The sequence below is a fragment of the Pseudorca crassidens genome, chromosome 7 (assembly GCF_039906515.1).
Source record: "Pseudorca crassidens isolate mPseCra1 chromosome 7, mPseCra1.hap1, whole genome shotgun sequence".
Taxonomy (NCBI): domain Eukaryota; kingdom Metazoa; phylum Chordata; class Mammalia; order Artiodactyla; family Delphinidae; genus Pseudorca; species Pseudorca crassidens.
The window spans coordinates 24,304,037-24,331,125 of NC_090302.1; the positions used below are offsets into that span (position 1 = coordinate 24,304,037).

The following is a 27,089-nucleotide window of genomic DNA, read 5'->3' on the forward strand; positions in this document are numbered from 1 at the left end:
GTAGTAGCATTATGTCTAAAAACTGTAAACTTTAATTAAAAATACTTTATTGCTAAAAAATGCTATCATCTAAGCCTTCAGTGAGTTGTAGTAGTAACATCAAAGATCATTGATCACAAATCACCATGGCAAATACCATAATTAAAGTTTGAAATATTGGGTGAATTACCAAAATGTGATACAGAGACACAGAATAAGCAAATGCTTTTGGAAAAAATGTTGCCAATAGACTTGCTCGATGTAGGTTGCCTCAAACCTTCACTTTGTAAAAAAAAAAAAACAACACATTATCTGCAAAGCACAGTAAATTGGAAATGAGGAGAATAAAACAAGGTCTGCTGTATTTTAAATTTTAAATGAAACATCTAACCCTCAGTATTATCTCTTGAAAATAAATCTTTATTTAGGTGCCTCTTATTCCAAGCCTTAGGTATAAGGCTTGTGATAGGAAAATTCTACCCTGGCTTAAAAACAAAATTTGACTTTTGTAATGTTGTTATATATAACGTGTCTGTGAATATTCCACATTTTATATGTTAAAAATACCCAGACATAAATTTAGATATTCATACTTTCCAAATAAAATATCTTTTATGTTAACATATTTCAGGATATGACTTTTCTAAAAAAAATTGAGGCTCCTAAGTTATTTTCAGAAATTATAACTTGTGAATACAAATCCGGTCTTAATTCTGAAATTATTTTATTTATCTTGCCTAGTCAAATATGTATTAACTGAGCTTTTACCACATGCCATACACTGTTAGGTTTTGGAGATAAAAAGAAGAGTAATACAGCACTAGCTCTTTCCTCAGGAAACTGTATCAAGAGCTAGATGTAGAGTTAGTTTCTGATTGTGAAACTTTTCAGTTTCATTGGTTTTAGAACTTACATTCAAAATATGACCTCTGACCTTCCATATCTTAGAAACCTGTTATTACTTTTTTTAATCTCTGCATTGTCTTTGATGCTTTGGTAGCATGCACTGAAAATTAACTCTTCTGTTTGAAGCTGTAATTGCCAAGATAAAAGATGCACTTTTTATCTTTGAGTTCACTGTAGCATTGATCTCTTAATGACAGTGTACTTCATGAAAGATAAGGAGATGCAAGCTTACAATCACTGAGTGGAAAATGTTTTAGAAGGCATGTTGTTTTAACCACCATTTTTTTGCTCTTGGATGTTTAACTCACTGTTTGGAGAACATAATTCATATTTAAATTAAGAGTAACTTATTCAGCAATGCTCATGTTGGAGCTGAGGGGTGCAATGTGGTATTTCAGTCGTCAGTCTGATTGTATTTTTGAAATGTTAAATGGTAGCTTGGCATGGCAGGAATTCTAGAAATCTATCAGAATTATATAATCTCAAAACAAAAATTTTTATAAATGTAGGATTATTTGTGATTGTGAAAGATGAGAGGAGTTATACTCAAAATAGAACGTCAAGTAGCATTTAGGGAAAGCATAATTTTAATTATTGATTAAGGAATAACCATTACTTTAATGATTATTCTTTATTTACAGTCATTTACAATTTGTCATAAAGCTTATGTTTTAAAAAGAATAGAAATGTCAAGTGGAATATCAGATGTTTGAAAGTACTTTATTATGAAATATTTCAAATATAAAGAAATAAGAAGAGCACCCACATGCCTATCTTCCAGCATGACAAAATATTACCTATGCAGTTGAAGCCTATTGTGTGCCCCTCCCTGCTTGTGCATCCACTTCCCAACCGTTTTGCCCCCAGGGTAACTATTATTCTGAATTAGTATTTATTATTACCTTAACATTAGATTTTATTCTTACTGCTTTTATAACCCTAGTGACATTAAACGGAAAAAATAGTTTGAATGCAATTCCCATTTTAATTTGCTCCTATTTTATCTGTATAATTCAGGACATACCTGTACTGTAAGAGTCATACTTTTTCTAAAGTCATCTATATTTGCTAATTGACAGTAAAATTTCATGAGATTTGAGGTCACTAATGGATTGTCATTATTTTGTTTAGAATTTTTATCAGATTGTAAATTATAATTTGAAAGGTAAATATACCACAGTATGAGAATCCAAGCATAGATACTGTTTACATTCAAACTGACTGCCTTTTCTTAGATATGACAATAATAAACTCTTTCTGTAAACAACAATTGTAATTAATATTGTTACTTAACTTTCTAAAGTGGTTTAAAGCTTTCCCTGCTTTAATCATTATGCCATAGTTTGCTTTGCAATGCTGAATATCTTGTCTTCATGATGTTTGAATACATATGTGTTTTTATTAAGTTGTGTTTGAAAGATAACTAATTCTCTTTTTCGTTTCTGTGCAGATGATCATCTGGCTGGAGAAGATGTTAGACAAAATAATTAGCATTTTCATCATATTTTTGTTAGTGATAGGAACCCTTCTTTTAGCCCTACTCCTGACTGCAAAGGTAGAGTACAACAATACTGTTATCATTAATAAACTCTTAATTGTTAGAATTTGTCATGTAGGTAAGAAGCTAGCAGATGCAGGCATGGGAAATATTACTTTGCTTATAAGTATGTATAACAGTTAAAGTATTTATGATTTTTGTATTACTAGTTTTGCCATGAATTTGCCTAATATATTTTTTAATGTGCATTTTTATTTATTTCATAAAATTCCTCTGAGGTAAATGCAGATGAAAAATTAAGATACTGAGGAAAAAGTGGCTTCTTCTGTCAATAGGAGAACTATGATCTGATCTCATGACTTCTAGTGTAGATCCTGTTTCCTAGATCAGAATTCAATTCCTTTCCTTCATGTCTCATTGGTTTTTCTGCTGATTTACCATTAGGATATTTCTCGCTTTCCAGATCCTTCCAGCTTGCATTTCCTCTCCCCCTTCTTAGTTTGCATTGCTGTAACAGAAAACCATAGACTGAGTGCCTTAAACAACTGGCATTTCTCACAGTTCTGGAGGCTGGAAGTCCCAAATGAAGGTGCCAGCATGGTCAAGTTCTTGGTAAAGGTCCTCTTCCTGGTTTATACATGGCTGTTTTCTCCTTGTGTCCTCACATGGTGGGGAGAAAGAACATGTGTCTCTTCTTATAAGGGCACTAATCCCATCATGAGAGCTCCACTCTCATGACCTAATTACTTCCCAAAGGCCCTACCTCACATTGCTTGTTAGGATTTCAACATATGAATTTCGGGAGGATACAAAAATTTAGTCCATATCACCCCTCTTTCATCAAAGAAAATCATTCTCCAAAGTGCAGCTAAAATTTTCTCTGTAGTGTTGTATCTTATGGACTATTTAAAAAACTTTTATAATCTATTTAAATCTTTATATTGACTCTACTCAACTCTGCATCCCAGATTTTTATATGTTTTCCAGGAATTGTGAAGCTTACATGAAATCATGGATATGAAAAATTTTCCTGTAGCGCTGTAGAGATATGGTAGTACCTGTTATCAGTAGATAATCTAATATGCAGCAATTTACTAAAGGATTACACTGTTTCCTGCTATTTGACTTTCTACTTGCCAGTCCTATTTCTCAGTCATTCTTAGCTTCAGTATTCCCTGATCTTATCAACCTGCTCTCTCTGTACCTGTTTCAGTTTCAATGCAGTTTTTATCTGTTCTTTAGATTTTAATCGTGTATAGTCACTTATTTAGACTCTGCAGCCTTGTTTAGAGACCTTTCTTTGTTTTTGTCATATTTCACCTAAACCTGCCACTGCACGAGTTCCTAGTTCTTAGAGAAATCTTTCACCAGTATGGTCTTCCGTTTTCCGTTTTTCTCTTTTTCCTCTCTCTTCTTCTGTTCCACTCTCCCTTCTTCATCCCTTTGAGTAGGGTCTTCTTGCCTGCCCATCTCAATTGTTCATCTTTCAAGTTCTTTTTCTTTGTTCATCCCATGCTTCAGTGAGCTTTTGCTTCCCTGAACTTTCATAACAAGTATTACTGAACCACTTCATTGTGGTCTAGAACTCATGCAAACTGAGCTTTTGAAGGAAATTTACTGGTTATCTAGTTCATTCTCCCAACCAATAAAAGGATAATTCTCTAAAACACCACGACAGTATCCGTTTGAATGTCTAATAGACATCTCAGATGTAACATGTCAAAACTGAATTCCAGACCTCCCTTGCTTGTCTGTTCTCTCACAGTCTTCCCATTTTGGTAAGTGACAGCTTCATTCTGTTTGCTCAGGTGAAAAGCCTCAGGGTCATTCTTGACTACTTTTTTTCTCTTATATCCACAGCCAGTCTGTCAGAAAATCCTTTTTGCCTCCATTTTCCTGATATATCTTGGGGTAATAGCAGGGTGAGGATGTCAGGTAATTCCTTTCTACCTAAAGCAAGAATAAAATGGTATAAAAATGACTATAAACACCATATCAGGGCATTGGAAAATGACCAGTTAGGCAATAATTTGAGGAGTATTTGCTCATGAAAAACTGCTACCACATCTGGTAAAAACACGTAGTTTGTGGCTTTCTTGCTTGGAGTTCCCTATCTTCATCTGCCTGGTGTGAGCAGCAAAAACCTGCAGTTTTTCTTATGGGAGGTGGTGGATTTGGTTTGGGGCTGGCAACAGAGAAGCTGTGAATTAAAGGGGGGAGATTCTGGAAGCAAGAGAGCCATAGAAGGGCTGAGATTAATAAATCACACATTCTAGACTGGTATATGTGAGACCTCAAGGAGTCCTGTGAATATTGAAAACCTGGGAGGTTTGCAAATTTGTTGTGCCTTTGATTGTATTTCTCAACTCTCACACATCTCAGGCTGCAGAGGATGAAGCTTCCTAGTGTGAAGTGTCTGAGCATAACTTCTGCCAAAATTATTTGCTGTCTGTTAAGCTATTCAGATCTAGGGGAAACCCTTAGGCTTTTCAAAAAATAAAAGACATTGAGCAGAGACATTAATGACAGGGAAGACAGACTTCGCAGTTTGATTACAGATAAGTTATTTGCTTACTAAAACAAAATAACAGCTTTCAGAGGTATAGAACATAATCCAGAGTTGCTACAACACATTTTTTAAAAAATGTATTTCATTTATTTATTTGACTGCACCATGTCTTAGTTGCAGCAGGCGCGCTTCTTAGTTGTGGCATGTGGGCTCCTTAGTTGCAGCAGGTGAACTCCTTTGTTGCGGCCAGTGGGCTCCTTAGTTGTGGCATGTGAACTCTTAGTTGTGGCATGCATGTGAGATCTAGTTCCCTGACCAGGGATTGAACCTGGGTCCCCTGCATTGGGAGCACGGAGTCTTAACCACTGCACTACCAGGGAAGTCCCTACAACTCATTTTTTTACATCCAATTTTTAACCAAAAATTACTAGACATACAAAGAAACAGAAAAATGTGACTCAAGGGGAAAAAAACCCAAAGAATTAGACACTTAAGTGGTCCACATGTTGGATTTAGCAGACAAAGAATTCAAAGCTGCTATTGTAAATATGTTCAAAGAATTAAAGGAAAGTATGCTAATAATGAGTAAGCAAATGCAGACTCAACAGAGAAATGGAGACTATAAAACAGAACCAAATAGAAATCCTAGACTGAACTGAAACTGAAAAGAACAATAACAAACGAAAAATCACTAGATAGGCTCAACAGCAGATTTGCAATCCAGAAAAAGGAAACTAGTGAATTTGAAGAAAGATCAGTAGAAGCATACAATCGGAAGAACAAAAATTTTAAAAATATTGGAGCCTCAGAGATCTGTGGGACAATATCAACGTTTCTGTTAGAACCTAACAGACACGTAATTGGAATCTGAGAAAGTGAGAAGAAAAAAAAAGTTGAAAAATACTTGAAGAAATAATGGTCAAAAACTTCCCAAGTTTCATGAAAAGCATTAACAGATCCAAGAAGCCTGACAAACCTTGAGTAGAATAAATACACAGAAACAAAAAATCACACCTAGAAACATCATAGTCAAGCTACTAAAAGCCAAACAGAGAGAGAAAGAATCTTGAAGGAAGCCAGAGAAAAATTACACATCACACACTGGAGAACAACAAAACAATGAGTTAATTCTCATAATAAACAGTGAATCCGAGGAGGCATTGGAATGACATGTTCAAAGTCTTGGGGAAAAAAGAAGTGGTCAACTAAGGATTTTATAATCAGTGAAACAATTCTTTAAAAGTAAAGGCAAGATAAAAACGTTTCTAGATAAAGTGAAACTGAGAATTTGTTAATAAAGAGACCTGCACTATAAGAAATGCTAAAGGAGTTCCCTCAGACTGAAGAGAAATTACTCTAAAAATAACTCTATCCAAAGGGAGAAATGAAGAGCACTTGGTAAATATATAAGTATATATAAAAGTTATATTCTTCCCTCTTCTTCAGTTTGTTTGGACAACATGTGCGTATTTAAAGAAAAATTATAACACTATTGTAGAGTTTATAGTATATGTAGATAAGTTACGTATGTATAACCGTAGCATAAAGCAGAGGACTGGGAAATGGAACTAAACTGGTATGAATTTCCTATAGATATTTTACTGGAAGTAAGTCAATACTAACTTGAAATAACTTGTGATAAATTAAAGGTATGATAAGGTTAAGATAAACAGCAACTACTACATAATGCAAATTTTAGGGGAAATAAAACAGTATACTAAAAAAATAATTGCTTACCACAAAAGAAGGCAATAAAAGAGGAATAGTAGAGATGGGACAGATAGCAGATAGCAAAATGGCAGATCTGTGTCCAGTCATATCAGTGCTTATATTAAATATGAGGCAACTAAACAAAAGGCAGATTTTCAGACTGGATACGAAAAAGCAAGTTCCAACTAAATGGTATCTATAAGTGATATACTTTAAATTCAGAACCAAAAAGATTGATAGTAAAAGGATGAAAAAATATATACGAAGCAAACTGTAAACATAAGAGATGTGGAGTGATTATATTAATATCAAACAATGTAGTTAAAACAAATATTACTGGAGACAAATGAGGACTTTTCATAATGATAAGTTAATACTGCAGTAAGATAAAAAAATTACAAATGTGTGTTCTAACACTAGAGCTCTAAAACACATGAAGCAGGGACTTCCCGTGTGGTCCAGTGGGTAAAACTTTGTGCTTCCATTGCAGGGGGCCCAGCTTCAAACCCTGGTCAAGGAACTAGATCCCGCATGCATGCCGTAACTAAGAGTTCGCATGCTGCAACTAAGAAGTCCGCATACCTCAAAAGATCCCACGTGCTGCAACTAAAGACCTGGTGCAGCCCAAAAAAAAAAAAAAAAAAAAATCTTAAAAAATAAAATACATGAAGCAAAATGTTCAGAATTAAAAGGAAAAATAGGTAAATCAATGATTATAGTTGGGGATTCATTAATACTCTTCTTGGAATAGTTGACAGAATAAGTAGATATAAAATTTGTAAGGATATAAAACATTGAAAAACATTGTCAAGGTATTTGACCTAATTGACAAGAGCAGAATCATGTTCTTTTCAAGTAAACATGGAATACTGACCAAGATCAACCATGTGCTCAATACATTTAATACATTTATTTATTTTTCAATTTTACTTTATTTTCTTATACAGCAGGTTCTTATTAGTTATTTTATACATATTAGTGTATATATGTGAATCCCTATCTCCCAATTCATCCCCCCGCCCCGCCACCTTCCCCACTTGGTGTCCATACATTTGTTCTCTACATCTGTGTCTCTATTTCTGCCTTGCAAACCGGTTCATCTTTACCATTTTTCTAGATTCCACATATATGTGTTAATATACGATATTTGTTTTTCTCTTTCTGACTTACTTCACTCTGTATGACAGTCCCTAGGTCCATCCACATCTCTGCAAATGACCCAATTTCATTCCCTTTTATGACTGAGTAACATTCCATTGTATATATGTACCACATCTTCTTTATCCATTCGTCTGTCAGTGGGCATTTAGGTTGCTTCCAAGACCTGGCTATTGTAAATAGTGCTGCAGTGAACATTGGGGTGTATGTGTCTTTTTGAATTATGGTTTTCTCTTGGTATATGCCCAGTAGTGGGATTTCTGGGTCATATGGTAGTTCTATTTTTAGTTTTTTAAGGAAACTCCATACTGTTCTCCATAGTGGCTGTATCAATTTACATTCCCACCAACAGTGCAGGAGGGTTCCCTTTTCTCCACATCCTCTCCAGCATTTGTTGTTTGTAGATTTTCTGATGATGCCCATTCTAACCAGTGTGAGGTGATACCTCATTGTAGTTTTGATTGGCATTTCTCTAATAATTAGTGATGTTGAGCAGCTTTTCAAGTGCCTCTTTACCATCTGTATGTCTTCTTTGGAGAAATGTCTATTTAGATCTTCTGCCCATTTTTTTGACTGGGTTTGTTTTTTTTTTTAATATTGAGCTGCATGAGCTGTTTGTATATTTTGGAGATTAATCCTTTGTCCATTGATTCGTTTGCAAATATTTTCTCCCATTCTGAGGGGTTGTCTTTTCATCTTGTTTATAGTTTCCTTTGCTGTGCAAAAGCTTTTAAGTTTCATTAGGTCCCATTTGTTTATTTTTGGTTTTATTTCCATTACTCTAGGAGGTGAGTCAAAAAAGATCTTGCTGTGATTTATGTCAAAGCATGTTTTTCCTATGTTTTCCTCTGAGTTTTATAGTGTCCGGTCTTACATTTAGGTCTTTAATCCATTTTGAGTTTATTTTTGTGTATGGTGTTAGGGAATGTTCTAATTTCATTCTTTTACATGTAGCTGTCCAGTTTTCCCAGTGCCACCTGTTGAAGAGACTGTGTTTTTTCCATTGTATATCCTTGCCTCCTTTGTCATAGATTAGTTGACTGTAGGTGTGTGGGTTTATCGCTGGGCTTTCTATGCTGTTCCATTGATCTATATTTCTGTTTTTGTGCCAGTTACCATATTGTCTTGATTACTGTAACTTTGGAGTATAGTCTGAAGTCAGGGGGTCTGATTCCTCCAGCTCCGTGTTTCTTTCTCAAGATTGCTTTGGCTATTCAGGGTCATTTATGTCTCCATACAAATTTTAAGATTTTTTTGTTCTAGTTCTCTAAAACATGCCATTGGTAATTTGATAGGGATTGCATTGAATCTGTAGATTGCTTTGGGTAGTAGAGTCATTTTCACAGTGTTGCTTCTTCTAATCCAAGAACATGGTATATCTCTCCATCTATTTGTGTCACCTTTGATTTCTTTCATCAGTGTCTTATAGTTTTCTGAGTACAGGTCTTTTACTTCCTTAGGTAGGTTTATTCCTAGGTATTTTATTCTTTTTGTTGTGATGGTGAATTGGATTGTTTCCTTAATTTCTCTCTGATCTTTCATTGTTAGTGTATAGGAATGCAAGAGATTTCTGTGTATTAATTTTATATCCTGCAACTTTACCAAATTCATTGATTAGCTCTAGTAGTTTTCTGGTAGCATCTTTAGGATTCTTTATGTATAGTATCATGTCATCTGCAAACAGTGACAGTTTTACTCTTCCAATTTGTATTCCTTTTATTTCTTTTTCTTCTCTGATTGCTGTGGCTAGGACTTCCAGAACTACGTTAAATAATAGTGGTGAGAGTGGACATCCTTGTCTTGTTCCTGATCTTAGAGGAAATGATTTCCATTTTTCATCATTGAGAGTGATGTTTACTGTGGGTTTGTCATATATGGCTTTTGTTATGTTGAGGTAGGTTCCCTCTATGCCCACTTTCTGGTGAGTTTTTATTATAAATGTGTATTGAATTTTGTCAAAAGCTTTTTCTGCATCTATTGAGATGATTGAAGGTCTTTATCCTTCAATTTGATAATATGGTGTACCACATTTATTGATTTGCATATATTGAAGAATCCTTGCATCCCTGGGATAAATCCTACTTGATCATGGTGTATGATCGTTTTAATGCGTTGTTGGATTCTGTTTGCTAGTATTTTGTTGAGGATTCTTGCATCTATATTCATCAGTGATAGTGGTCTGTAATTTTCCTTTTTTTTTTATGGTATCTTTGTCTGGTTTTGGTATCAGGGTTATGGTGGCCTCATAGAATGAGTTTGGGAGTGTTCCTTCCTCTGCAATTTTTGGAAGAGTTTGAGAAGGATGGGTGTTAATTGATAGAATTCACCTGTGAAGCCATCTGGTCCTGGGCTTTTGTTTGTTGGAAGATTTTTAATCACAATTTCAATTTCATTACTTGTGATTGGTCTGTTCATATTTTCTGTTATTTCCTGCTTCAGTCTTGGAAGGTTATACCTTTCTCAGAATTTATTCATTTCTTCCGGGTTTTCCATTTTATTGGCATAGAGTTGCTTATAGAAGTCTCTTAATGATGCTTTGTATTTCTGTGGTGTCCATTGTAACTTCTCCTTTTTCATTTCTAATTTTATTGATTTGAGTCCTCTCCCTCTTTTTCTTGGTGAGTCTGGCTAAAGGTTTATCAATTTTGTTTTCAAAGAACTAGCTTTTAGTTTTATTGATCTTTGCTATTGTTTTCTTTGTTTCTATTTCATTTATTTCTGCTCTGATCTTTATGATTTCTTTCCTTCTGCTAACTTTGGGTTTTGTTTGTTCTTCTTTCTCTAGTTCCTCTAGATGTAAGGTTAGATTGTTTATTTGAAATTTTTCTTGTTTCTTGAGGTAGGATTGTATTGCTATAAACTTCCCTCTTAGAACTGCTTTTGCTGCATCCCATAAATTTTGGATCGTCCTGTTTTCATTGTCATTTGTTTCTAGGTATGTTTTGATTTCCTCTTTGATTTCTTCAGTGATCTCTTGGTTATCTAGTAACGTATTGTTTAGCCTCCATGTGTGTGTGTTTTTTACGTTTTTATCCCTGTAATTGATTTCTAATCTCAGCATTGTGGTCGAAAAGTTGCTTGTTATGATTTCAATTGTCTTAAATTTACCGAGACTTGATTTGTGGCCCAAGATATGATCTGTCCTGGAGAATGTTCCGTGTGCAGTTGAGAAAAAAGTGTAATCTGCTGTTTTTGGATGGCATGTCCTATAAATATCAATTAAATCTGTCTGATCTGTTGTGTCATTTAAAGCTTGTGTTTCCTTATTAATTTTCTGTTTGGATGATCTGTCCATTGGTGTAAGTTAAAGGAGGTGTTAAAGTCCCCCACTATTATTGTGTTACTGTTGATTTCCTCTTTTATAGCTGTTAGCACTTGCCTTATGTACTGAGGTGCTCCTATGTTGGGTGCAGATATATTTATAATTGTTTTATCTTCTTCTTGGATTGGTCCTTTGACCATTATGCAGTTTCCTTCCTTATCTCTTGTAACATTCTTTATTTTAATGTCTATGTTATCTGACATGAGTATTGCTACTCCAGCTTTCTTCTGATTTCCATTTGCATGGAATATCTTCTTCCATCCCCTCACTTTCAGTCTGTATGTGTCCCTAGGTCTGAAGTGGGTCTCTTGTAGACAGCATGTATATGGATCTTGTTTTTGTATCCATTCAGCAAGCCTGTGTCTTTTGGTTGAAGCATTTAATCCATTTACATTTAAGGTAATTATTGATATGTATGTTCCTATTACCATTTTCTTAATTGTTTTGGGTTTGTTTTTGTAGGTCCTTTTCTTCTCTTGTGTTTCCCAGTAAGAGCAGTTCCTTTAGCATTTGTTGTAAAGCTGGTTTGGTGGTGCTGAATTCTCTTAGCTTTTGCTTGTCTGTAAAGCTTTTGATTTCTCCGTCAAATCTGAATGAGATCCTTGCTAGGTAGAGTAATCTTGGCTGTAGTTTTTTCCCTTTCATCACCCTAAGTATATTGTGCCACTCCCTTCTGGCTTGTAGAGTTTCTGCTGAGAAATCAGCTGTTAAGCATATGGGAGTTCCCTTGTATGTTATTTGTCATTTTTCCCTTGTTGCTTTTAATAATTTTTCTTTGTATTTAATTTTTGTCAGTTTGATTACTCTGTGTCTCAGCGTGTTTCTCCTTGGGTTTATCCTGCCTGGGACTGTCTGCACTTCCTGGACTTGGGTGGCTATTTCCTTTCCCACCTTAGGGAAGTTTTCAACTATAATCGCTTCAGATATTTTCTCTGGACCTTTCTCTCTCTCTTCTCCTTCTGGGACCCCTATAATGCAAACGTTGTTGCGTTTAATGTTGTCCCAGAGGTCTCTTAGGCTGTCTTCATTTCTTTTCATTCTTTTTCCTTTATTCTGTTCCGTGGCAGTGAATTCCATCATTCTGTCTTCCAGGTCCATTCTTCTGCCTCAGTTATTCTGCTATTGATTCTTTCTAGTGTATTTTTCATTTCAGTTATTGTGTTGTTCATCTCTGTTTGTTCTTTAATTCTTCTAGGTCCTTGTTAAACGTTTCTTGCATCTTCTCGATCTTTGCCTCCATTCTGTTTCCAAGGTCCTGAATCATCTTCACTATCATTATTCTGTGTTCTTTTTCTGAAAGGTTGCCTATTTCCACTTCATTTAGTTGTTTTTCTGTGGTTTTATCTTGTTCCTTCATCTGGTACATAGTCCTCTGCCTTTTCATTTTGTCTATCTTCCTGTGATTGTGGTTTTCGTTCCACAGGCTGCAGGATTGTAGTTCTTGCTTCTACTGTCTTCCCTCTGGTGGATGAGGTTATCTAAGAGGCTTGTGCAAGCTTCATGATGGGAGGGAGTGGTGGTGGATAGAGCTGGGTGTTGCACTGGCAGGCAGAGCTGAGTAAAACTTTAATCTGATTGTCTGCTCATGGGTGGGGTTGGGTTCCCTCCCTGTTGGTTGTTTGGCCTGAGGCGACCCAGCACTGGAGCCTACCGGGCTCTTTGGTGGGGCCAATGGCAGACTCTGGGAGGGCTCACACCAAGGAGTACTTCCCAGAGCTTCTGCTACCAGTGTCCTTGTCCCCTTAGTGAGCCACAGCCGCCCCCTGCCTCTGCAAGAGACCCTCCAACACTAGCAGATAGGTCTGGTTCAGTCTTCTATGGGGCCACTGTGCTTTCCCCTGGATCCTGATGAGCACACTACTTTGTGTGTACCTTCCAAGAGTGGAGTCTCTGTTTCCCCCAGTCCTTTCCAAATCCTGCAATCAAATCCCGGTAGCCTTCAAAGTCTGGTTCTCTGGGAATTCCTCCTTCTGTTGCTGGACCCTCAGGTTGGGAATCTTGACATGGGGTGAAGAACCTTCACTCTGGTGGGTGGACTTCTGTGGTATAATTGTTCTCCAGTTTGTGAGTCACCCACCCAGTGGTTATGGGATTTGATTTTATTGTGATTCTGCCCCTCCTACCATCTCATTGCGGCTTCTCCTTTGTCTTTGGATGTGGGGTATCTTTTTTGGTGAGTTCCATTGTCTTCCTGTCGATGATTGTTCAACAGTTAGCTGTGATTCCAGTGCTCTCACAAGAGGGAGTGAGTGCACGTCCTTCTACTCCACCATCTTGAACCAATCTCCATTTAATACTTTTAAAAATAGTAAAATCATATAGAACATGTTCCTTGACATTGGCTTCTCCTTTTTTATCCCCCTCATTTTTAGGGGATAAATTCTGAGATTCATTTTCACTTGGGTTACTTTACTCACAAACCTTACGCGGTTGATTATTTCCCTGTATGTCTCACATTGCCTTATAATTCTAAAGCCCATGTAGTGTTGATATTGCATATATATATACACACACACATACATACACTATACACACATACACTTATGTGAACTAAATATATCTATATATTTATGTTGTATATATTTGGAAGTATTTGTATCTATTTACATTTCTCCCCCCATTGTTGAGCTTGAAGATAAGGAGCTGTTCTGCACAATTTATTTCCCATAGTTTGTGTCCTAGGACATTATGGATAGCGGCTATTCAGTGGAGGGCTCTAAGTTAATTGAAACTAAGATGTATAATTACTTGACTCTAAAAGCATTGTTCCAATAATAGTGTAGAAAATAAATGTTAAATTGGGTTTAATTTTTATTGAGATTCTTTTCTCTTCTTATCCATAATACAGGTACATCAAGAGAGTGTACACATGATTGAAGTCACAAGCAATTTGATTAATGAAACTCTAGCAAATCACCCTGAGTGGGCAAAGTAAGAATGTTGTTTTGACAAAAATAGAGATGGTTGGCCAAGGTTCTATGTCTGTTTGCATGAAATGATCTTCATTGATACAGTTACCTTGGAAGAGAAAAGAATTTGCCAAGGCTTTGATGAATGTAGTCATTTTTGCATAAGAATAGCATGTAATGGGATGGTGGGGAGGGGGGAGTTCGTATATTTGAATTGAGATTCACAGTTTTCCATGTGTTTGTGACTTAACTAAGCTTTCACCTACATTGTGTTATGTGTTCCTCAGTAGGTTGAAGAGATTATCCCCATTTCACAGATGAGGATGCAGGATCAAAGGCTAAGGAATTTGTGACAGTCCCCCATGGCACAGTCAGCAGTGTTCCCATATTGTATCGTTTTTGCGGCAGGGTTGCAAACTGTGGCTCAGGGCCAAATCCAGCCACCTGTTCTTATAGAGATTTATTGGAACAACCTATACCCATTCATTTACATGTTGTCTGTAGCTGTTTTAGGGCTACAAAGGCAGACAGAATTGAGTAGTTGTGATACAGATTATATGTTCCGAAAAGCCTAAAGTATTTGTTTACATTCTGGCCCTTTACAGAAGAAATCTGCTAACCCCTGTCTTAGAGGATCTCTTTGTGTACTTGTTTAATTTGGCTTCTGTGAGAGGGTTTTTATGTCTTTGTGGAGAGTGTTCAGCTGGACTATGCTGTTCACCTAATTGAACTTGATGACAAATTACATGACCTTTTTTACTAACGCCAGGGTGGTCACTAATTTATTTTAGGAAATACTCTGCCAGTTTTAAGATTATAAATTGAGATTTAACTTGGTTTTTTCCTTTGACTTGACTTTATTTCTTTATATAAAACCTTCATAGGACATTCCTTGAACTTGGTTTAGAATCATATTTAAATATTCTCAGAAGGATTTCTGTTATATTTCTACCCACTTATCTCCTATTACCCAGAGCATACTCAGTGCTTGTTCTCAATATGTCTGATTAGTTACAAACTGTAGTATATCCATTCAAGGGAATAGTACTTAGCATTAAACAAAAATGAACTGTCAGTTCATGCGGCAACGTGGGTGAATCTCAGAATAATTATGGTGAATGAAAGAAGTCAAGCAGAAGAGAGTCTATATGATATGAGTCCATTTATGTTAAGTTCTAGAAAACACTAATCTAGTGACAGATAGATCAGTGGCTGTGTGTGGATAGGGGTGAGTTCCAGGGAGGGAGTACAGAGGGGCGCAGGGAAACTTCTGAGAGTGATAGGTATGTTCATTGTCTTAGTGAAGGATATAAGAAGTAACATTGATCAGATTTTATTCTGTAACAGTCTCCCTCTGTGCTGTGGAGAAAAGGTGGAAGGTGTTCCAAGACTTGAGCCTCTTAGACCAGTTAAAAGCTAGGGTAAAACTAGGTGAGAGGCAGTAAAGCTCTTTAATTGTGGACCGTTGTTGTGGAGTGAACAGGACAGACAGATTTGTAAGATCTTAAGGGGGTCAGTTGGTGATTAATTGGCTATAGGAAAACGAAACCTAGCGTGACTCTAATGTTTCAAGCTTTGGAACTTAGTGGATAATGGTGGATTCACCAAGATAGGAAACAGAGAAGCAGATATGGTGGGAAAACTAATTCACTTACTTTTTACCTGATGAGTTTGAGGTGTTTATGGTAAGTGTCAATAGAGGCATCTAGTAGGCTATTGGTCATGTTGGTGTACAGTTCAGGAGAGTGATCTGGAGTGAAGTTAAAAAATTGGCAGCCTTAATTATCTCCTTAGAAGAGGGCTCTTTTTCTTTGGTGGTCATTCTTCTGTAGTGGAAATAAGTCCAGAGCCCTTCTGTACTGGCTTTCAATTGTAATAGTACTATCTCTACTATTGTTTTGAAGGCACACACAAACTGGGGAGCCCCAGATCAGAGTAGTTCAGAAAGTTGGTTTTTTGTTTGTTTTTTTTTTGCGGTATGCGGGCCTCTCACTGTTGTGGCCTCTCCCGTTGCGGAGCACAGGCTCCAGATGCGCAGGCTCAGTGGCCATGGCTCACAGGCCCAGCCGCTCCGCGGCATGTGGGATCTTCCCGGACTGGGGCACGAACCCGTGTCCCCTGCATCGGCAGGCGGACTCTCAACCACTGCGCCACCAGGGAAACCCAGTTGTTTTTGTTTTTAAATGTGGAAATAATTATAAAGTTCACAGGGACTTGCAAAGAAATGTATAGGGCGGTCCCCTGGACTCTTCGCCCCACCTTCTCTACTGTTGTTGTCATCTTGTATAACTATACAATATCAAAACCAGGAAATCAACATTTCACTAGTTTTACATGCACTTGTGTATGTATACGTGCGTGTATATTATATGTGTTCTCTGCAGTTTTATCATGCTTCCCGTTAGCTATCAACACCATGTCGAGATACAGAACTGTTCCATCACCACAAGGCTCCCTCATGCTACCCCTTTTAGCCACACCTACCCTCTACCTCCTCCTCCAACATATTCCTAACCCTTGGCAACCAGTATTTTGTTCTCCGTATCTATAATATTGTTGTTTGATGAATGATGCATAAATCTAATCATAGAGTATGCAGCCTTGTGAGGTTGGCTTTTTTCACTTAGCATAATTCCCTTGAAGTCCACTGAAGATGTTGTATGTAGCAATAGCAAGTTCCTTTTTATTGCTGAATAATATTCTATGCAGGAAAGAATTTAAAAGCTATTTAGACTCCAGTAATTTGTGGGAGGTCTGATTCTTTTGCAGCAGATTCGGGGGGTGGTCATGAATGAATAGTTTCTTGCAAATCTCAGTACTCAGTGGCTTCTTGTCCTGAAGATGGCGGTTGACCTCGTGGGAAATTCACGTGGGTGCTCTTAGTGGCGGTGATACAGTTAAGAATTGATTAGATATACGGTCTCCCAGGGTGGTACACATTTTGTGTGCCCTGCATAGGTACCTCGACTTCCTGTGGATGTGCTTGGTGAGCTGAAGTATAAATTAGAAAGACTTAGGGTAGGATCAGCCTAGTAGAGCTTCAGAGAAAATGAAGTTGAAGTTGGAACACCTCTTAATTCTTTCCCTGGACAGTACTGTTAGTCTAGAACTCATTTTCTACTTACTACTCACTAGTCTCAAGCCTGCTGATTCTCAGGACCTGCATTAGGAGATGGCACTACGATGGTACTGAACGTCACTTAGCCCTGCCCTTACTTGGGAGGAACCCAGTAGATGAAGCTGTTTTTAATTGGGGCTGTTCTCTTGGTAGGTCATACTGTGATAGAGATTAATCTTTACCCAGGAAGGTGAGGATAGGCCAGTCCTAATTGTAGGAGCTTGGTTTCACCTGAGGGATACCTTTTGACTGAGGCTAGGAGAGTTAGTGATTGGCTGATGTAGTAAATATCTGAAGCAAGAAGCTCAGTTTAGAGGCCGTGGTTGGTATAAGACCAAGGTGTGTCCCAGTTTGTCCCAGCAAAGGTTGCTCAGGTTGTTTCTGGCCCCATGTCTCCTAGAGGGCACTGGTTGTGAGGAGGTCTGGACTGAGCCAAAGCCTTTGACTTGGCCTCACAGCAGCTCCTCTTTATCTGTTGCTCTTCGGACACCTGCATGAATACAGTGGCAAAGTGTTTTCACAGCAGCCAGCAAGATTTTTTTATCAGGCCTAATAGATGTTTGTTAGTCATTAAGAATCTATTCAGATACCTCTGTGAATTTCACACTTTTGAATAATAATACAGGTTATAATTTTCCCCTAAAATGTAGTACCATGTAACTGAAAATATTCAACAGTCTCTTCAAACCACTAATGAATCTATAAATACGGGAGTAATTTAAAAGCTCTTAATTTCTCCCAAGTCACATCTCTATTTAGAGATCCAAATTTCCTGTTCATATTATTATACTATAAGATTATTACATTTGTAAAGTGTGTGATGTCAGTTAATCGGTGTTTAAAAAATTGAGTTCCAAGAGTTTGGTGCAGTGCACTATATTAGTTTTTCATTTTTTCTTTCTTTATTTTAAATTAGTTGGCTTCCTGAGGCTCAGGTAGTCCAAAGAGCCCTTAATTCCGCGGCTAACAATGTGTATCAGTATGGACGAGAATGGATAACCCACAAGGTAAGGGAAGAGCCTCTTTTTGCGGCTTTCTCTTTGCAGGGTCTTCATTGGTAGTGAATTCTTGCTTTGATAAAGCAAAAATGGAGATTCTGTTTAGAACAATTTCTATTTTTGAGATAGGCTTAAATCTGCAAGTCAACAAGCAATATACGATGAAATTAAACATTCTGGATGATCATATTGATTAGTGCTGATAGCCTGAACAATCTGAGAGGTAGGCCTTTTGTTTCATGTTCAAGATAGTTCTGATTCATTATTTGTGCTTTAGAACAGAATGATCACTAAGCTTGAGTGGACAAATAAGGCTTTGTGGAGAAAAAAGTATTAACACATATTATATTTTATTATTTGCTGATAACTGTGCTTGGCAGTTTCCAATTTGTTTCATTTAATCTTTCCAAGAAACTTATTGTAGTCTGAATTATTTTATCCCCTTTATAGATGAGGAAACAGACTTAGCAAAGCTAAGTAAATTCCCTATGGTCATGTAGTAAATTGCAGAGCTTGGTTTCAAACTGAAGAGTAATTCCAAATCCCGTGCTCTTTCTACTGTGGTATGCTAGAAGTGTGTGCCTGGAACTGAGTTTAGTGCTTTAATGTGGCACTTGAGATAAACCTTGAAGGAGTGGAATGATAGGTCCTGGATGAATATAGAGAAGGAAGAGTGTATTTTAAGAAGGGGTATTTATGTGATCCAAGATGTAGAGACAGGAAGCTGAAGCTTAGTGAAGGGGAGATGAAAGACAGAGGAGAAGGCACAGTTATCACAGCTAAGATCAGACTCCATGATATGGATTTGGGATATCTCTTTTTTTTTCCCCCTAGTTTTGCCTGTGGAAATAAAGGTAATTTGAAGTTTTAATGTATTGAAGTAATTAGGATTGTCTAGGGATTGACAAGATTTGTTGCAGTGAGATGTGTGCCAGAAAAAAAGTATTAGTGTGTGATTTCTTGTTTAAAATTCAAAAACAAAATCTCAGAAGAAAAAAGGTATCTTGGAAATGACATTGTACATGCAGTAATCTGCTAACCTGAGGATGGAATTGTGGTCAACTTAAAAGTTAAGAGAAAAATATGTTACTAATCTTCCTGCGTCCATGCCAGATAACCAAATCAACTGTCACATGGAAGTTTTAAAAAATATATTTATTGAATAAATGAAAGTTAAGTACAGTTGACCCTTGAACAATGTGGTGGTTAGAGGCGCTGACCTTCTCTGTGGTCAAAAAACTCCCATATAACTTTACAGTTGGTGCTCATATACCTGGTTCCACATCCTCAGATTCAACCAACCACAGACTGTGGAGCACTGTAGTACATATTTAGTGAAAAAAATCCACATGTAAGTGGACCTGTGCTGTTCCAACCTGTGTTGGTCAAAGGTCCACTGTATGTGGATATGCATCTTAGAACTATCATAGAAGAAAGATCCAGTCATTGCAGAAGCTTTTAGACTTTTATATGTATATATGCCTGACTTATTCTCTGGAAAGCATAGCGTTTAATTTTTGAATTATCTGTTCAGGAGAAATTTTTATTCTGGAATTCTTACGTATTTGGGAAAAGGATAAAGAAGGGGAATTTGGATAGCTGGAGAAATGTGCCTTAGATTTTAAAGAAGTAAATTTCAAATTACTTAGAGAAAAGATAGGTTTGAAACCTTTTGCTCAAGAGTCTGAAAGGGAAGACAGCTGAAGAGAGATGATATTGCTACGAAACATTGTAAAATATTTGTGATCCTCCTTTGCAAGACACAGGGATAATATCTAAAAGCAACCATTGAATTTCCATTAACTGATGAATGAATAAATAAAATGTGGTATATCCACATACTGGGATATTATTTGGCCATAAAAAGGAAGGACGAACTGATACATTTTACAACATGGACGAACCTTGAAAACATTAGGCTATGTAAAAGAAGCGGTCATAAAAGACCACATCCATTTATGTAAAATGTGTTGAAGAGGCATATCTACAGAAACAAAGTAGAGTAGTCGTTTTCAGGGGTAGGGAGATTGGGGAGAAATGGGGGATTGATTACTAAAGAGTATGGAGTTTTCTTTTGCGGGGATGAAAATGTTCCAAAATTGATTTTGGTAATTGTTGCATAACTGTGAATGTACTAAAAAACTGTTGAGTTATACACTTAAATGGATGAATTGGAGAACCTTCAAGATGGCGGAGGAGGAAGACGTGGAGGTCCCCTTGCTCTCCACAAATACATGAAAAATACATCTACATGTGGAAGAACTCCTACAGGACACATACTGAATGCTGGCAGAAGACCTCAGACTTCCCAAAAGACAAGAAAATCCCCACATACCTGGCCGTGTGGCTGACAGAGTCTTGGTGCCCCGGCTAGGTGTCGGGCCTGAGCTTCTGAGGTCGGAGAGCTGAGTTTAGGACATTGGACCACCAGAGACCTCCCTGCACCATGTAATATCAATCGGTGAGAGCTCTCCCAGAGATCTCTGTCTCAACACTGAGATTCAGCTCCACGCAACGGCCAGCAAGCTCCAGTGTTGGATGCCCCATGCCAAACAACTAGCAAGACAGGAACACAACCCCACCCATTAGCAGAGAGGCTGACTAAAATCATACTAAGTTCACAGCACCCCAAAACACAGCACCGGATGCGGCCCTGCCCACCAGAAAGACAAGATCCAGCCCCATCCACCAGAACACAGGTACCAGTCCCCTCCACCAGGAAGCCTACACAAGCCACTGAACGAACCTCACCCACTGGGGGCAGACACCAAAAACAATGGGAACTATGAACCTGCAGCCTGCAAACAGGAGACCCCAAACACAGTAAGTTAAACAAAATGAGAAGACAGAGAAATATGCAGCAGATGAAGGAGCAAGGTAAAAACCCACCAGGCCTAACAAATGAAGAGGAAATAGGCAGTCTACCTGAAAAAGAATTCAGAGTAATGATAGTAAAGATGATCCAAAATCTTGGAAATAGAATGGAGAAAATAAAAGAAACGAAAAAGAAAAAAAACCAAAAAACAAAAAACAAAAGAAACGTTTAACAAGGACCTAGAAGAACTAAAGAGCAAACAAACAATGGTGACCAACACAATAAATGAAATTAAAAATTCTCTAGAAGGAATCAATAGCAGAATAACTGAGGCAGATGAACGGATAAGTGACCTGGAAGATAAAATAGTGGAAATGACTACCGTGGAGCAGAATAAAGAAAAAAGAATGAAAAGAATTGAGGACAGTCTCAGAGACCTCTGGGACAACATTAAACACACCAACATTTAAATTATAGGGATCCCAGAAGAAGAAGAGAAAAAGAAAGGGTCTGAGAAAATATTTGAAGAGATTATAGTCGAAAACTTCCCTAACATGGGAAAGGAAATAGTCAAGAAAGTCCAAAAAGTACAGAGAGTCCCATACAGGATAAATCCATGGAGAAACATGACAAGACACATATTAATCAAACTATCAAAAATTAAATACAAAGAAAAAATATTAAAAGCAGCAAGGGAAAAGCAACAAATAACATGCAAGGGAATCCCCGTAAGGTTAACAACTGATCTTTCAGCAGAAACTTTGTAAACCAGAAGGGAGTGGCAGGACATATTTAAAGTGATGAAAGGGAAAAACTTACAACCAAGATTACTCTACCCAGCAAGGATCTCATTCAGATTCGATGGAGAAATTAAAACCTTTATACAGACAAGCAAAAGTTAAGAGAATTCAGCAACACCAAACTAGCTTTACAACAAATGCTGAAGGAACTTCTCTAGGCACGAAACACAAGAGAAGGAAAAGACCTACAAAAACAAACCCAAAACAGTTAAGAAAATGGGAATAGGAACATACATATCAATAATTACCTTAAATGTAAATGGATTAAATGCTCCAACCAAAAGACACAGACTGGCTGAATGGATACAAAAACAAGACCCGTATATATCCTGTCTACAAGAGACCCACTTCAGACCTAGGGACACATACAGACTGAAAATGAGGGGATGGGAAAAGATATTCCATGCAAATGGAAATCGAAAGAAAGCTGGAATAGCAATTCTCGCATCAGAAAAAATAGACTTTAAAATAAAGACTATTACAAGAAACAAAGAAGGACACTACATAATGATCAAGGGATCAATCCAAGAAAATATAACAATTGTAAATATCTATGCACCCAACATAGGAGCACCTCAATACTTAAGGCAAAGGTTAACAGCCTTAAAGGGGAAATTGACAGTAACACAATCATAGTAGGGGACTTTAACACCCCACTTTCACCAATGGACAGATCATCCAAAATGAAAATAAATAAGGAAACACAAGCTTTAAATGACACATTAAACAAGATGGACTTAATTGATATTTATAGGACATTCCATCCAAAAACAACAGAATACACTTTTTTTTTAAACGTCTTTATTGGAGTATAATTGCTTTACAATGATGTGTTAGTTTCTGCTTTAAAACAAAGTGAATCAGTTATACATATACATATGTCCCCATATCTCTTCCCTCTTGCTTCTCCCGCCCTCCCACACTCCCAATCCCAGCCCTCTACATGGTCACAAAGCACCAAGCTGATCTCCCTGTCCTATGCGGCTGCTTCCCACTAGCTATCTGTTTTACTTTTGGTAGTGTATATATTTCCATGCCACTCTCTCACTTTGTCCCAGCTTACCCTTCCCCCTCCCCATATCCTCAAGTCCATTCTCTAGTAAGTCTACATCTTTATTCCCATTTTGCCCCTAGGTTCTTTGTGAACTTTTTTTTTTTTTTTTTTAGATTCCATATATATGTGTTAGCATACAGTATTTGTTTTTCTCTTTCTGATTTACTTCACCCTGAATGACAGTCTCTAGGTCCATCCACCTCACTACAAATAACTCAGTTTCATTTCTTTTTATGGCTGAGTAATATTCCATTGTATATATGTGTCACATCTTCTTTATCCATTCATCTGTTGATGGACTCTTAGGTTGCTTCCATGTCCTGGCTATTATAAATAGAGCTGCAGTGAACATTTTGGTACATGACTCTTTCTGAATTATGGTTTTCTCAGGGTATATGCCCAGTAGTGGGATTTCTGGGTCGTATGGTAGTTCTATTTTTAGTTTTTTAAGGAACCTCCATACTGTCCTCCATAGTGGCTGTATCAATTTACATTCCCACCAACAGTGCAAGAGGGTTCCCTTTTCTCCACACCCCCTCCAACATTTATTGTTTGTAGATTTTTTGATGATGGCCATTCTGACCGGTGTGAGATGATACCTCATTGTAGTTTTGTTTGTTTGTTTGTTTTTGCAGTACGCGGGCCTCTCACTGTTGTGGCCTGTCCCGTTGTAGAGCACAGGCTCCGGACGTGCAGGCTCAGTGGCCAGGGCTCACTGGCCCAGCCGCTCCGCGGCACGGGGGATCTTCCCGGTCCGGGGCACGAACCCATGTCCCCTGCATTGGCAGGCGGACTCTCAACCACTGCACCACCAGGGAAGCCCCTCGTTGTAGTTTTGATTTGCATTTCTCTAATGATTAATGATGTTGAGCATTCTTTCATGTGCTTGTTGGCATTCTGTATATCTTCTTTGGAGAAATGTCTGTTTAGGTCTTCTGCCCATTTTTGGATTGGGTTGTTTGGTGTTTTGATATTGAGCTGCCTGAACTGCTTGTAAATTTTGGAGATTAATCTTTTGTCAGTTGCTTCCTTTGCAAATATCTTCTCCCATTCTGAGGGTTGTCTTCGGTCTTGTTTATGGTTTCCTTTGCTGTGCAAAAGCTTTTAAGTTTCATTAGGTCCCATTTGTTTATTTTTATTTCCATTTCTCTAGGAGGTGGGTCAAAAGGATCTTGCTGTGATTTATGTCATAGAGTGTTCTGCCTATGTTTTCCTCTAAGAGTTTGATGGTGTCTGGCCTTACATTTAGGTCTTTAATCCATTTTGAGTTTATTTTTGTGTATTGTGTTAGGCAGTATTGTAATTTCATTCTTTTACGTGTAGCTGTCCAGTTTTCCTAGCACCACGTATTGAAGAGGCTGTCTTTTCTCCACTGTATTTTCTTGCCTCTTTTATCAAAGATAAGGTGACCACATGTGCATGGGTTTATCTCTGGGCTTTCTATCCTGTTCCATTGATCTATATTTGTTTTTGTGCCAGTACCATACTTTGATTACTGTGGCTTTGTAGTATAGTCTGAAGTCAGGGAGCCTGATTCCTCCAGCTCCATTTTTCGTTCTCAAGATTGCTTTGGCTCTTCGGGGTCTTTTGTGTTTCCATACAAATTGTGAAATTTTTTGTTCTAGTTCTGTGAAAAATGCCAGTGGTAGTTTGATAGGGATTGCATTGAATCTGTAGGTTGCTTTGGGTAATAGAGTCATTTTCACAATGTTGATTTTTCCAATCCAAGAACATGGTATATCTCTCCATCTATTTATATTATCTTTAATTTTTTTCATCAGTGTCTGATAACTTTCTGCATACAGGTCTTTTGTCTCCTTAAGTAGATTTATTCCTAGATATTTTGTTCTTTTTGTTGCAGTGGTAAATGGGAGTGTTTTCTTAATTTCATTTTCAAATTTTTCATCATTAGTGTTCTTAAGTGCTCCTGGAACATTCTCCAGGATAGATCATATCTTGGGTCAGAAATCAAGCCTTGGTGAATTTAAGAAAATTGAAATCATATCCAGTATCTTTTCCGACCACAGCACTATGAGACTAGACATTGATTACAGGAAAAAAACTGTAAAAAATACAAACACATGGAGGCTAAACAAGATGCTACTAAATAACCAAGAGATCACTGAAAAAATCAAAGAGGAAATCAAAAAATACCTAGAAACAAATGACAATGAAAACACGACGACCCAAAGCCAATGGGATGCAGCGAAAGCAGTTCTAAGAGGGACGTTCATAGCAATACAATCCTACCTCAAGAAACAAGAAAAATCTCAAGTAAACAACCTAAGCTTACACCTAAAGCATTAGCGAAAGAAGAACAAAACTCAGTGTTAGCAGAAGGAAAGAAATTATAAAGATCAGATCAGAAATAAATGAAAAAGAAATGAAGAAAACAATAGCAAAGATGAATAAAACTAAAGGCTGGTTCTTTGAGAAGATAAACAAAATTGATAAACCATTAGCCGGACTCATCAAGAAAAAAGTGAAGACTCAAATCAACAGAATTAGAAATGAAAAAGGAGAAGTAACAGCTGTACTGCAGAAATAAAAAGGATCATGAGAGACTACTACAAGCAACTATATGCCAATAAAATAGACAACCTGGAAGAAATGGACAAATTCTTAGAAAAGCACAACCTTCCGAGACTGAACCAGAAAGAAATAGAAAATATAAACAGACCAATCACAAGCAATGAAATTGAGACTGTGATTAAAAATCTTCCAGCAAACAAAAGCCCAGGACCATATGGCTTCACAGGCAAATTCTATCAAACATTTATAGAAGAGCTCTCCTTCTCAAAACTTCCAAAATATAGCAGAGGGCGGAACACTCCCAGACTCATTCTGTGAGGCCACCATCACCCAGATACCAAAACCAGACAAAGGTGTCACAAAAAAAGAAAACTACTGGCCAATATCACTGATGAACATAGATGCAAAAATTCTCAACAAAATACTTGCAAACAGAATCCAACAGCACATTAAAAGGACCATCTACCGTGATCAAGTAGAGTTAATCCCAGGAATGCAAGGATTATTCATTATACACAAATCAATCAACGTGACACACCATATTAACAAATTGAAGAATAAAAACCATATGATAATTTCACAGATGCAGGAAAAGCTTTCGACAAAATTCAACACCAATTTATGATAAAAACTCTCCCGAAAGTAGGCATAGAGGGAACCTACCTAAACATAATAAAAGCCATATATGACAAACCCACAGCCAACATTGTTCTCAGTGGTGAGGAACTGAAACCACTTCCTCTAAGATCAGGAACAAGTCAAGGTTGCCCACTCTTACCACTGTTATTGAACGTAATTTTGGAAGTTTTAGACACAGCAGTCAGAGAAGGAAAAGAAATAAAAGAAATCCAACTAGGAAAAGAAGAAGTAAAACTGACATTGTTTGCAGATGACATGATACTATACATAGAGAATTCTAAAGATGCTACCAGAAAACTACTAGAGCTAAACAATGAATTTGGTAAAATAGCAGGATTAATGTACAGAAATCTCTTGCATTCCTATACACTAATGATGAAAAATATGAAAGAGAAATTAAGGAAACACTCCCATTTACCATTGTAACAAAAAGAATAAAATACCTAGGAATCTACCTAAGGAGGCAAAAGACCTGTATGCAGAGAACTATAAGACACTGATGAAAGAAATTAAAGATGATACAAACAGATGGAGAGATGTTCTTGGATTGGAAGAATAAACATTGTGAAAATGACAGTGCTACCCAGAGCAATCTACAGATTCAACGCAATCCGTATCAGACTACCAATGGCATTTTTCACAGAACTAGAACAAAAAATTGCACAATTTGTATGGAAATGCAAAAGACCCTGAATAGCCAAAGCAATGTTGAGAAAGAAAAATTGGAGCTGGAGGAATCAGGCTCCCTGACTTCAGACTATACTACAAAGCTACGGTAATCAAGACAGTATGGTACTGGCACAAAAACAGAAATATAGATCAATGGAACAGGATAGAAAGCCCAGAGATAAACCCATGTACATATGGTCACCTTATCTTTTTCTTTTTTTAAAATTTATTTATTTTTTATTTTTATTTTTGGCTGCGTTGGGTCTTTGTTGCTGTGTATGGGCTTTCTCTGGTTGCGGCGAGTGGGGGCTACTCTTCATTGCTGTGCGTGGGCTTCTCATTGCGGTGGCTTCTCTTGTTGCAGAGCACAGGCTCTAGGCCTGTGTCATACAACATCCTCGCTTTAACTATCCTTTCTACTTGTATTCTCTTTTTAAAATTTGTACCTAGAGATACTGCCCTGATACAGCAAG

At 37.3% G+C, this 27,089-nt stretch overlaps 1 protein-coding gene across 4 annotated transcripts in view; it reads left to right on the top strand.

Annotated features, from left to right (window-relative positions):
• TMEM245 (transmembrane protein 245) overlaps positions 1-27,089 on the top strand; it is a 104,181-nt gene that overhangs the window by 34,668 nt on the left and 42,424 nt on the right. For all 4 annotated transcript variants that reach the window (XM_067743717.1, XM_067743715.1, XM_067743714.1 and 1 more), the window contains 3 exons: positions 2,336-2,440; positions 13,931-14,013; positions 18,026-18,116. In XM_067743717.1, the coding sequence (XP_067599818.1) occupies positions 2,336-2,440; positions 13,931-14,013; positions 18,026-18,116 (279 nt within the window). The remainder of the gene's footprint in view (positions 1-2,335; positions 2,441-13,930; positions 14,014-18,025; positions 18,117-27,089) is intronic.